The 12,340-nt window shown below is 37.8% G+C and overlaps 1 protein-coding gene and 1 long non-coding RNA gene across 6 annotated transcripts in view; one reads left to right on the plus strand and one right to left on the minus strand.

The window, feature by feature from the left end:
- The window catches only part of LOC103104912 (uncharacterized), a 32,056-nt gene extending 22,269 nt beyond the window's left edge, over positions 1-9,787 (minus strand). For 3 of the 4 annotated variants that reach the window (XR_008912896.1, XR_008912894.1, XR_008912893.1), the window contains exons 1-2: positions 9,499-9,787; positions 3,291-4,375 (exon numbers count right to left, since the gene is read on the minus strand). This is a non-coding gene — a long non-coding RNA (uncharacterized LOC103104912). The remainder of the gene's footprint in view (positions 1-3,290; positions 4,376-9,498) is intronic. The other variant, XR_008912895.1, reaches the window with a different exon arrangement.
- Positions 9,788-11,540: 1,753 nt separating this feature from the next.
- The window catches only part of LOC100009859 (protocadherin-10), an 88,804-nt gene continuing 88,004 nt past the window's right edge, over positions 11,541-12,340 (plus strand). Inside the window, exon 1 of one of the 2 annotated variants that reach the window (XM_056802706.1) lies at positions 11,541-11,861. In XM_056802706.1, coding sequence (XP_056658684.1) covers positions 11,769-11,861 — 93 coding nt within the window. In that variant the 5' untranslated portion in view covers positions 11,541-11,768. The remainder of the gene's footprint in view (positions 11,862-12,340) is intronic. The other variant, XM_056802705.1, reaches the window with a different exon arrangement.

A 12,340-nucleotide genomic window follows, 5' to 3' on the forward strand; every position in this document is an offset into this window, starting at 1 on the left:
TAAATGCAGAAAGAGATAACTTGCTATGAGTTGCCTGTAGTAAAGAACATTTTATGTTAAAATAAATGTTCTATCTCTCATCTGGATAAAAGTCAAAGTTAGAAGATATTTATTATATTTATTTTCTATATTATTTCCCCAATATTTTCAGGATCAATATGTATATTTAAGTTCATCTTCAGAAGAAAAAAGTCAAGTACAAAACATGTTTTAGTACTTTAGGTAAATGCTCTATATTAATGAGTTCCTGATTTTCTAAACCAATTATTCCCCACTCAGATCCTTACAACAGAAACTGTCAGAGAAGCTACAGCACCTTAATTCGGTTAAGTATTTAGTGATTTTATTTATCTAGGGACATTTTCTGGTATTGTTCATTGAGAGTGACAGAATCACAAAAAATAAACACAGAGAATTATATCATAATTAAAGCAATAAATTTTGAATCAGGAGATCTGGGATAGAATTTGACTCAAACATTTATTAAATGTTTGATTATGGGCAAATTATTTATCCTTTTAAAGCCTTTTCACTTGTTTCCTTGCTTGTGAAATAATGATAATACCAAGTTTACAATACTAATAAGGAAAAAAAACACTATAGAAAATGCAAATCACTATACAGAATGTCCTCAAAGTTTTAGTGCAGTTTTAAACTATTAAACTTTGGAGACACCTTCTGTAAATGAATTATAGTAATATTATTGGGAGACATATTAAAGGGACCATCAAACTCATGGACTATCCAGAGAAGTCTAACCAAGGACAAACATATAGCACTATTGCTATAGTTAATAAAATATAAATGACACTAGAATTCTTGATAACCAAAAAAAAGGAGGCATACATTTATTTTGTAAAGTAGAATGGGAATTCGTATTTATCTTGGGTATAGTTGGACCTAATAACACAAGGTCATTTCATTTCCCACCTCAGAAAAGAAAAGTAGACCTCTGGTCACTCCTCTAGTTGCTCCTCTGCCTGCCAAAAGAATAATCTTCTATCTGCTCACAAAGAAGGTGAAAAGAATCCTCACAATTTTTCTATCCTCTGATATTTCATACACACAAAAAAATGGAAAGAGAGAAAGAGGGAGAGAATTCAGCTCTCCTGTGAGAAGTACAAGAAAATGATTGAGGGAGCAAATGTTTAGAAAATGTGTTTTTAATTTATTTTTTTTTAAGCTCCATCTATTATTTTGAATATAATTAGTTTGCCTGTAGCGACATTCCTTCTTTTTAGCACATAGGTCTTCTCAACTTTTCTTTTATGAAAACTGGAAGAAAACTTTCCTATCTACATTCTGAACTCTGTCATCTCTGAGCAACAGTTGTAGTGGCATCTCTTTTCCAAGAAAGGAATACATTGTAAGTCAAGTCTTATCCATAAATAGAGATTATGTCTCATCCATTGTTTTCCTGATCACATTAATCCCAAACACAGGGAACTACACTTTAGTGAGACTTACTGTATTATTTCCAAAGAAGAGGGGAGAGGTGGAGATAGTAAATGAGTATGCCATTCATTTCCAAGAAGCAAAAGGCATATTTGTATCATGTAACTACCCAGGCTATCAGAATGCTGAATAGGCAAGTTCCCAACAGATGATACTAGAGAATTTGTAGTAATGAAAAAGAAAACTGTAAAAAGAAGATATTCATAAACTTTTTTGAAATTTGTCTCAATGTTTATTGTAAAATATAGTTAAGTGGTATTTTGCAAAGGTTTAAACTTAATTTTATGGAAAATTTTCCAAAATAACTTCTGATTATGAATAAAACTTTAAACAAAAGATTCTATCTCATATATAAGATAGATTTACTTAAATTTCAGTAGGCCAACTTTATATAAAAACATCCAAATAAAAAGGGATGTTAGGTACTATTTAAATCGATGCTTTAACTTTCATTTTTTATACAAGCAAAACTAATATTACCAGTTTTCATTCATTAGAACTGAACAAAAAATCCTAGAAAAAATGTCCCAATCCTAGTCTGTAAAAGTTCTTAGTCAAATTGTAAAAATGGTAGCCAGGCTGATACCAGAGATTTCAGGAACCTTATCTGCCTCCTGGGTCATTGAAAGTGAAAGTTAGAATCCCATTATCTACAAAAAGCCTTTCCTTATTTTCCCTTAATGCTACTTATTTATTGCCTTCCTTCTGAAATTATCTCCAGTTTATCTTGTTGTTTATACATTGTTTGCATGGTGTCTACTCCACTAGATTGTGAGCTTCCTGATTGTCTCCCCCCAGTCCCCATAGACAGAGTTTAGCACAGTACTAGGCACATAAATTGCACTTAATAAAGGCTTGTTGACTTGATTTTACTTGAACTCTGGTAAGATTAACTTTTTCCTCTAATCTCTGTAGCAAGTTTCATAGTCCACTGTACATTATTGTTTCTTTTTGTGTCATACCCCTTATTTTACTCTTCCCTATCAAGCCATGTCCTTTATTAATTTATTTTTTTTAATGGAGCTACTGAAAAGTAAGATGGACAACCTCTACTACCAGAGTAGTGAAGGGAGACCTCCACTCACTGGAAGTCATTAGGCAAAGATTGGACGAATTGTTGGGTATACCATATAGGATATTCTTGGTCAGGTCTGGGTTTGTCTCTTAGGTGTCTTCTAACTCTTGAGATTCTTTTAAACTTCTTCAAACTTTTAAACAAAAATTATCTTTTCTATAATTGTTTTTAGTTTTGCTTTCTTCTCTTTCATAGGTAATTTGTTTTGCTTTTTCAACTAGGATTAAAGGTTCTTGATAGAAAGATATATTTTCTCTAACTTTCTGATCTACCCCAATCATTCCTAGGACAGGGCTTATCCCATAATAAATCCATTTTAGCTACCCAGATGTTGTCTCACTATTCAGCAAGGATTCACTGAAAGTCATAATTAGGAGAAGCCGATGACAGAGAAATTCATTTCAGAGAGAAATAAAGAATCTGGTTATATAGTAGAAGGAAAAGTTCTAGACTTTAAATGATAAACTTTGATTGTTATCATTGTTAATAGCTATGTATTAATTTCTATTTTCCTTTGAAAAATTTTTTTTCCTAATTTCTGCATAACTTTGAGAATCTTAAGACATTATTCAAACCTGAGTGAACCAAGGAACAAATGATAAAACTTAAAAATTATATCAGTTTTATTTATCTATAGAATGTAGAGATTGTTTAGCTTAAGTCTGAGCTGTAGAGAGAAAAAAGCAATATGATGAAATGTGAAAAGCATTGTAAAGAAGCCAGAAAACTCAGATTCAAATCAGCTTTGATACTGACTTACCTGTGAAACCCTGGACAATTCACTTCCCATTTTGGGGCCTGGCTTTGTCACCTGTAAAATTCTGAGGGATTTAGTTAGCTGATCTTTAAGTTTCTTATATAGCTCTAAATCTTTTAAAAGTAAAAAACAAATGAGCTCTACCTTGGCCATTCCTTTCCATAATTTTAAATAGTTAGAAATTTGCTGCTAAAATCATATTAAAATATTTTAGTATACTGTTGAAAAAATTAATAAAGATTGGTCATCCAATTAGAAGAAATATTACCTGAAAAAAAAACAGAGCATATTTTGATAAGCTATACTATCACAATAGAATCTTACCTTTGCAGAATGGAAAGTGAATTAGAATCTGATTAAGTGGGTATTATGTATTAATTTTATAGATATGTCTTGTTTTTCATTAGATATCATGCTTTTTTGCATGTAAAATATTCTAAGAGATTATAAGCTACACAACTTTTGGGGTTACATATCCATTGAAGAGATTCCATAACCATTGAAGTACTGAGGTAACTAGGACAGGGCTCCAGGCTTAAAAAAATATTATTGGTATATATGGATGGTTACTACTACAACAACAACAACAACAAAGCAAAACTTGGGGGGAAAAGAACTGTCTTAAGGAATTTAGGAAAGGTTCTTTCCTCTGTAACCTTTAAAAAGGAATATTAAACCACTAAAGAGATGAGAAATTCTCACTCTTTAGCTAGAAGCTGGTGAATCCCAGGGGTTGAGTATTTCATACACTAACAGCAGGGTCATTATATTGCTTGTTTTTATTTAAAATCATACATTGCTGCTTTCTTCTTTTCTTTTTTGCTACAAAGAAGAAAAGAATCCTATGATTATTAAGGTGCAAGGCATTATTCAGAAATGAAGGTGTTGAGAAGAAAGCATTAATAAAAGATTTTTCCCCAAGCAATGTTAACTTTCTCTTAAGTGTAACATAAAGAATCATACTCACACTCTACTACCACAAAACCATAATCAGCTTTCCATGTCCAATCATTGTTTTTGTTTTTCCACACCATTTTTCTTCTGATCTGTGTTAGCCTTCTTTTTTTTCCCCTGATGACATAAGTATCCTGCAAGTTTAATCATTCACATTTTTTTAGAATACAAGCCACCACACAAGCACTCAGTCTCTCATTGGCATTGGGAGGCTAAATGGAAGTGAAAACAATAAAGGATGTTATATGAAGAATGATAAAGTACTTCTTTTTTTTTCATTTTAAACTAAAGATCAATTCAGAAGCTTACATGAATAAAAACAAAAAAGTCTACTTTATTTAAAATGTTGTAAAATCAATTTACTTAATATTTTTAAACCCTTTTAATCACAGTTGAATGAATTGCCCAGGTTCAGTAGCCTCATCATCATGTCTACCCATCTTCAGTGAAGCAGAGATATTTTCTCTTTCTGTTGTGTTATTTCTATTCATTGTGATTTCCATTCATCAAAATCCAATTTCCTCAGGATAAGCTCCTATGAAGGGGAGGGACATCCATATATAATTTCACTTATGCAAAGAACTTATGAAACCTAGTGAAAATCCTCAACAATTTTCCCATGTCCCCTGATCCATCAACCAGTTGTCACTAGGGTAAGCTAGTGCTGCCTACTTGTTAGCATGGTATAAAATTAGCCTATAAAGAATAAACCTAAATTCTTTAATCATTAATTACATTTTATAATTCACCAAATCAAATTCAAGAGATTCTTTAATAAAATGAGACTAAGAAATCATTTTAGAAAATATCACTTTTAAGTCAACACTCTAAGAAAACACATTGAAAAGAATGATTCCCTCTGCAGAGAGTTAAGCCAACCAAGCAATACAATAGAGAGATCTAAATTCCTTATGAGGCAGCTGGGAAAAGCTGTCTTTGAATTCTTTAATGATGGGGAGTGGAGAGCCCTCCATCAAGCTGTTTCCAAACTATGAGTGATCATGTTTCCTAAAACTAAATGCTGCTGTTTATATAGTCAAAGCACTTTACATACATTTTCTCATTTGAGTCTCAGAAGCCTGTGAAAGTAGATTTTGCTATCTCCATTTTACAGATGAGGTTAAGAAAAGGTTAAGAAAGTTTACAAAAAGACTTATCATAGCCAATTCAATTCCATGGACATGTATTATCAAGCACTTAGCATATATAAGACAGAGAGGCAATGGAGTATAGTAGAGAAAGGACTGACCTGAATCAGAACATCACAGGTTCAAATTTAGCCTTTGATAATATACTGGTTGTATGACCTTAGGGAAGATACTTTAACCACTTAGTGTACCTACCACCTCTAAGAATACACACACACATACATACATACATACATACTATCTATCTATCTAGCTAGCTAGCTATGTAGCTGCTATCTAGCTATCTACAGTAAGTCTATACATTCAAAAACAGAAGGAAACACACACACACACACAGGGACTCAATGTTGGAATGTCTGTCCTTAAGGAACTTACTCATAACTAGTGAGAATTGGAGGCAGGATTATGAAACCAGGCCTTCCTGACTCCAAGTCCAGCACTCTGTACCTTATACCAGAAACCCCTAGAGTCCTCCCAGGGTTATAAGTGTTATCATTATTGGCTGGCAGTATTATTTGGAGGTTCTTCTGAGCACATCTCTCTAACTTCTGCTCTTAACCAGGACTTGCTAACTCTCCTTCGTTATTAGTCAAATCAAGGGGCAGCTCCTTAGAGAACCAAGCAATTTATGCTTTCCAACTAGACTAAACAAAAGGGCTGCCCTCATTTTCCATCACTGGCAAATAAGAAGAAAATCCATGGGGGAGGAGCAAAGAGACCTATCCAGGAAGCTTCCCTGGCACACAAATAAACTTCATCAGACCTTGCAATTAATTTCAGAGATTGTTCTGTATCGACCTGGATGTTTGAAGCTGGATTTTCTGCCTCAGCGCTCCATCTGTAAAACCCACACATATCCCTGTTAGTAAAGGAGTTGGCTATCTTTGTAAATGGTGATTCTTACAGTTCTTCTTTACAATCCTAATCACATCATTGATTTCAGTAATCTTTTAGTAACCATGCTTTTTAATGCTGCTAAAAACAGGACTGAGTTGAGAGTTCTTCTTATGTATATGAGAGTGTATGTTTGTAAACCTGGATAATTAGAAGTAAGCCAAGTAATGTGACTCTGGAGATCTCAGGATAAGAAGCTTCCAGATTAGGGTTTTCCTTACACTGCTGAAACTGTTACTCTATTTAAAATGGTAAAGACCAAGAAATAATCTCTTAAGCAAGTTTTCTGAAAGGGAAGTTCAAGGGACCTATTTCACCAAGGTATTCTGTATGAGAAAGGATAGGATCATATTTCTCTTGCATCAAAAGATCCTAGATCTAGAGCTGTAACAGACTTCAGAAGGCATATAGTTAGACACAGCCATATATAACAACTGGGGAAAATGAGGCCCAGCAAGTGGTTAAGTACCCAAGGTCACATAAGTGATAAACATCAGAGGCTGGATTTGAACCCAGGAATCTTGTTTCCAGAACCAATGTACTATAAAATCCAACTATTAAATTAAACTTTCTGTAATTGATACTCCTACCATTCATTTTAGAAACTGAAGGATCATTCATCATGTGAACCAAGTAAGGCTTCTAAACATTTCACTAGCTGAGGTGTGGGGATCTGCAACACTTTTAGGAATATATGTGAGTGAATAACAAGAATGTTTCCTAAAATAAAACAAGACCAAAGCATTAGATGGCTTCTGAGGTCCCTCCCAGTTCTAAATCTAAGACATTGTGAGAGCAACATTAAAATACAAGGAATTTTAGAGAAGTAAGGCTTTCTAATTTCTGCCAACATAAAGAGGACAAACTAGGTAAGGTAGGCAGGCTAACATGTTTTGCTGCTAAGAAAAGAGAAATCCTTAGAGCTGAGGTAGGGATGAGGGAAAAATACCACATTCTGAATTTCTGAATTTGTATTTCTGAAGGATAGCCTGAAGTAAAATGTATATATCTAAAGATTAGTCTTCTTTTGTAAAGTAACCCCTACCTGAAGATTAGCTGTATGGGCATAGGCTCATTTTTATAAGTAGCCTAGGAAAGGTGGGGAGAAAGGAAGAGGTAGAGAAGATAAAGACAAGGGACAAAAAAAAAATCCTCATCTAAAGTCAGCACCATAAACAAACAAGTAAAAAAAAAGACAAATTAGTAAACAAATATCCAATTTATAGATAGTCATGAACTTCATATTAATCAATACTTCCTATTGAAGAATACAGTATACAGCAACCCATCTGAAACAGTATTATTAGAAAATGATATAGTGAGCATTAGGATATATAATTCATGGTGCCTTCATTTGCTCAGACCATCGTGAAAAATCTATAAATCATTTTCTTGTGAATGTATCACCTAAGTGCAATTTGTCATTTTGCATTAGAGGGCTGCTCCAAGTCGTCAGTGCTTTTAATTCACTGTTTAGAGTTTAACAAAATGCTGGCCCTGTCTGATGACCAAACAGGCAGAAAGATGGGAAGCTCTACCCTGGCAAGCAATTTCTACAAAATGGAGATGTGGATTCCTTCTTGTAATGGTAACATAATAATGCAGTTATCCTACCCCACCCACCCCCACCCCTCCAAACAATATCACTTATCCAGCAGTCGAGGAATAATGACTAAACAGTTCTCAAGTGGTTTCAAAGCAACACAAAGCCACAATTAAAACAGCCATTTGAACCCAGTGAAATTACCCTGTTTTATTCTGATCCAAAAACTCCGATGAAAATTTGATGGTCCACCTTGAATACATAAGACCTCAATACTTTATCTGCGGCAGTGGTCCAGTGCTTCCCACCACTTAGTTTTGTTTCACTCCAAAGAATAAGCACATTTCATGCTCCCCCCCCCCCCCCCCCTTGGTATCCTGTCCTGATGAAATGCAATTTAAATATCCTTTTGGTGGGCTCTTCTCTCTGAGCCTGTCTTTCAAGGAAAATGCAAGGGATTACCTATGCCAGTGGCTGTGTGAGTTTGTCGCTTGAAGGACTGTTAATAGTCTCATCTAGTCTTCACATAAATATATACATATATGTATTCGAAATGTACACATATACACATATGAATGCATTAGAGTATATGTGTATATATCGTGTGTATATTCATTTGTCCAATTACACCACCTCCTTTAGAGCTCTGCACACAAGGCAATAATAAAAGGATTTAGAAGCAAATTGCTTTCAAGTCGCGTTAAATTACAACAAATACTCATTCATCTGTCCTCTAACAAGTTAACTAGTTCCTCCCTCCGCCCTCCCTCCCCAACCTCGACCCCTTTTCTCTCCAGATCAAAGGACAGAGAGTACAGAGATCCCATAATCTGGTAGAGAAGTTTGAGACAATATATCTCAAATAGACATTTGTTGCATTCTATTCCCCCACCCATCTGTCCTTTGTTACAGCCATTAGAAAGTCTAGAGGGGGTAAAAACAACAACAACAACAACAAAACCCTCTGCGGTGGTTGCCTTCCCTCAGTTTCACAAGGACTGCCTGGATGAAAAAATTAGATTTTGACAAATGCTGTATCCTTGTAATGGCAATAAACTCGCTGCCCAGCTCCAGGATTCCTAGTTCCCTTTAACTCCGGCAGTGGGCACTTTTACCATAGAGTCGTATGATAACTGAGCGCAAACACACTCCAGTCTCGAGGTCTCCAGTCCCTTCCCCGTCAACCCCTTCTATTTCTAACTCCGCGGTCATTAGAGCTTCCCTGGAAAAAGCATGGCTGTGTTAGTTCTGCAGCCACTTCAAAGCGCACGCCAGTCTATCCAGTTAGTGCAGTACCTTACTTCAATCCATGGAAGGGTTGTTTGGGAGAGTTCGAGGCTGGGGGCGGGAAGGGAATCCAAACAGCGCAGCAGGGAGACAATAAATAAGCCATTTACGTTTTACAAGGCACAGAAAAAAGACACCCCCAAATACAAAAAGCACCAGGTTTGGTTGGGGTCAGGGAAAGAGGAGTTCGGGGTAAGGTGGCAAGGGCAGGTTGCATCAAGCAGCAGAGCCCTTACATCTGGATGTTGGATCAGTACCAAGGACACCAGTCAAAGCAGAAAAGTGGTTGTACCTAGATGGGGAGGACGGAATGGGAAAGGGGGAGGAGGGAGGAGAAGTAGGGACCCCTAAAGTCCGCACTGCCGGCTCTCCCGAAAACACCCACCGTGCATTGGTTCAGCTCCGGCGGAGGGACATCCGTGGAGACTCGGTTCGTATTGTCAATTTTCTTTTGCAAATCGCTGTATGATCCTCTTCAGAGGTCTTGAAAAATCCGGAGAAAGAAGCAGAGTCCAGAAAGAAGCGTCTTACCTTTCAGAGCTAGGGTTCCATCGAGCCTGCTTGCATTGAGCTCCTGCGGCCGCTAGGAGACGCCTGTAACCCACATTTGCAAAGAAGGCTCCCATTCAGCTACATCTGGTTAAGGCTGGAGGGGGTGGGGGAGGGGGCGGGGAGCAGAAGAAGGCAGCTTAAGTGCATTCAGTGATTATTTACTGCCAGATCTGCCTATCTCGCCTTGAATTCATCTCCACCTCTGTATGCTTTGGGGGAGGACTCTGTCCATGGGAACCTTGTTTGCATTTTGGGATAAGAAAACCCTTACCCAGTCAACCTTCATTGCCATTCAGATGTTATCTTTCTTTCTCCCTCTTCCCCCCCACTTCTCTCTCCCTCCCCCCCACTCCACACCCCCCCCCTTTTTCTCTCTTTCTCCCTTTCCCTCTCCGTTTCCCTCCATCTCTATCTGTCGGTCTGTCTCTCTCTCACACACACTCATGCGCGCGCACACAGACATATCTACACACAAACACGCAAATCTGTCTTTACGTGGTTTTACACACATTAGGAAAGGACTGTCAGAAGGGGGAAAATAAGGCTACTGGAACTGACGACTCGTCTAGAGAATCTCAAAATATGTCTTTGCATTCATGGGAGGGGGGATAAAGGGGACTATCCGGTAACTGTATTAATATTCAGACACACCATAATCGCTTTTTCATCGATCCACAGGTCCTTTTATAAACTGTAGCTCTTTTCTCAGCCTCAAATGTTTCGCTGAAATCATTTCAGCTGTTGCGGTTGCCGTTGATTTCTGGTACCCTCTTAAAATTACTGCAGCTGGAAAAGGATTAGCCATTTTCCCCCTGGCATCCCATCCTTCTAAACTGTTCAAAGACGAGACCCATTCCCATGAAAAGAGGTGGGAAGAAAGACAGGAGGAAATACAGAATGCACACACACACACACACACACACACACACACACACACCAATGACGACGGGCAAGTGCATAATCTTTTAAAAAGAAAATGGAGAAATACAATATCCTTAGCCCTCTACTCGCAAATGCTTCTTAAATATCTATCCACAGACTTCACTCTATGTTGTGGTAATACTATTCCTGGATCTTGTTCTATAATGAAATCTTGAGAGTTCTTTCTTATCTTCTAGAAAATGAAAAGGTGCAGCATTTTTAAGCGCATAGGGAACCAAATAATAGTTATAAATGACTCTTTTCCTGTTAAGAACTCTGCGCAATCCCTTTTCTCTGAATAGCAGTTTCTCCAACTGTTTCTTTCAGGGATGAAGAGTTCAGGGACTTAGGATCACTATTTTAACTTTGCATCACCCAGATTCAGAATGCTACAATGGTACATAATGGACTAGAAGCCTGTATTCCGGGCTACCAACTGCACTTTCCAGTGTGGAAACCTCCACTTTGTGCTTCCCTCCACTTTGTGTTACCACCAAACCCTTTATTATGGACTCACACACACACACACACACACACACACACACACACACACACACACACACACACAGATATACTGATATCGCAAAAGTCCAATTGTATATACAAGTTATGTGGCTTGTGTGTATATTTCCATAACCAGAATCACTCTTTCCTGCTGCATTGCCTGTCCTCCTTTGCTATGTGTGAGGTGAACTCTTCAATGTAATGTTAGCTGCACAGTGCTGAAAGTCTCTGTGTCACAATTCACCCCAAGCTGGTTACTCTTCTTCTAAAGAGGAAGAAAATAACTAGCAGAATAACTAGCAGTTCTCTCTCTCCATCTCTCTCTCTCCCCCCCCCTCTCTCTCTCTCTTCCCTCCGCCTAACGAGTTGATGTACTACGCCGCGTGAGGCGTAGGGATATCTTAGGTGATGCACTAAGCCTTGATGTACTAGGCATAGAAAGCTAAAAAAAGAGCATTTCGCCGAAGGATGGAGAGGTGTAGAGTAGAGATACAGTAGTGAAACTACTCAGTCATTTATCAGAAGGCTTGCTTTCATTCCAGGTGCGGAGGAAAGTTGATCCATTCTGGCTGCAGCATTTTATGCAAGTAGAGATTGTCTTTGAAAGAGCAAAGAGAAAAGGGCTGTCAGCACAAATTTGTTTGGCGGGAGCCTCTGGGCTTTCCCGAACCCTCCCCAATGACTTGCTCCCCAAATCCTTCGATCCTCGCTACTGATCCCCGTTCGACCTCTTCAAACCCACTTGCTTCATCTGAGAGCAGACACATCCCGGTAGGGAAATTATTTGAGTTTTTATTATTTGTCTTTGCTTCCCTCAATCACAAAACTGTACTAATTAAACGAAGTCAGACAATCCACTGCAACTTAAGTTTTTTTTTTTTTTTAACCTTTTGCCTGGATCTGAAAACAACTATTTCTATGTCACGGAGGGAGATACAAAATGGGGGCTGGGGTGTAGTTAGCATCCTAGGAAACACCTCTCCAAGGAGAGAATACTGCTGTTTTTGTTATGATGCATTAGTGTTGCTGATGCAAATAGGGGAACCTCTATTCCCTATCCACACTCTGCAGCAGGGGAATATTAAGTTTCCGAAGCAGAGATTCCCCTAGCAAGCGCTTCGGGATCTGCAGGGTTATTCTCGCTCTCACACTCACACACAGATTCCCAGACCTGCTCTGGAACCAAACTCGCCTCCTCCTCCCCGTCTGGTTGCCTTGTGACGCGGACTGCTTGACGTCCGGTCTATCCA

This window comes from Monodelphis domestica, chromosome 6 (assembly GCF_027887165.1).
Source record: "Monodelphis domestica isolate mMonDom1 chromosome 6, mMonDom1.pri, whole genome shotgun sequence".
NCBI lineage: Eukaryota > Metazoa > Chordata > Mammalia > Didelphimorphia > Didelphidae > Monodelphis > Monodelphis domestica.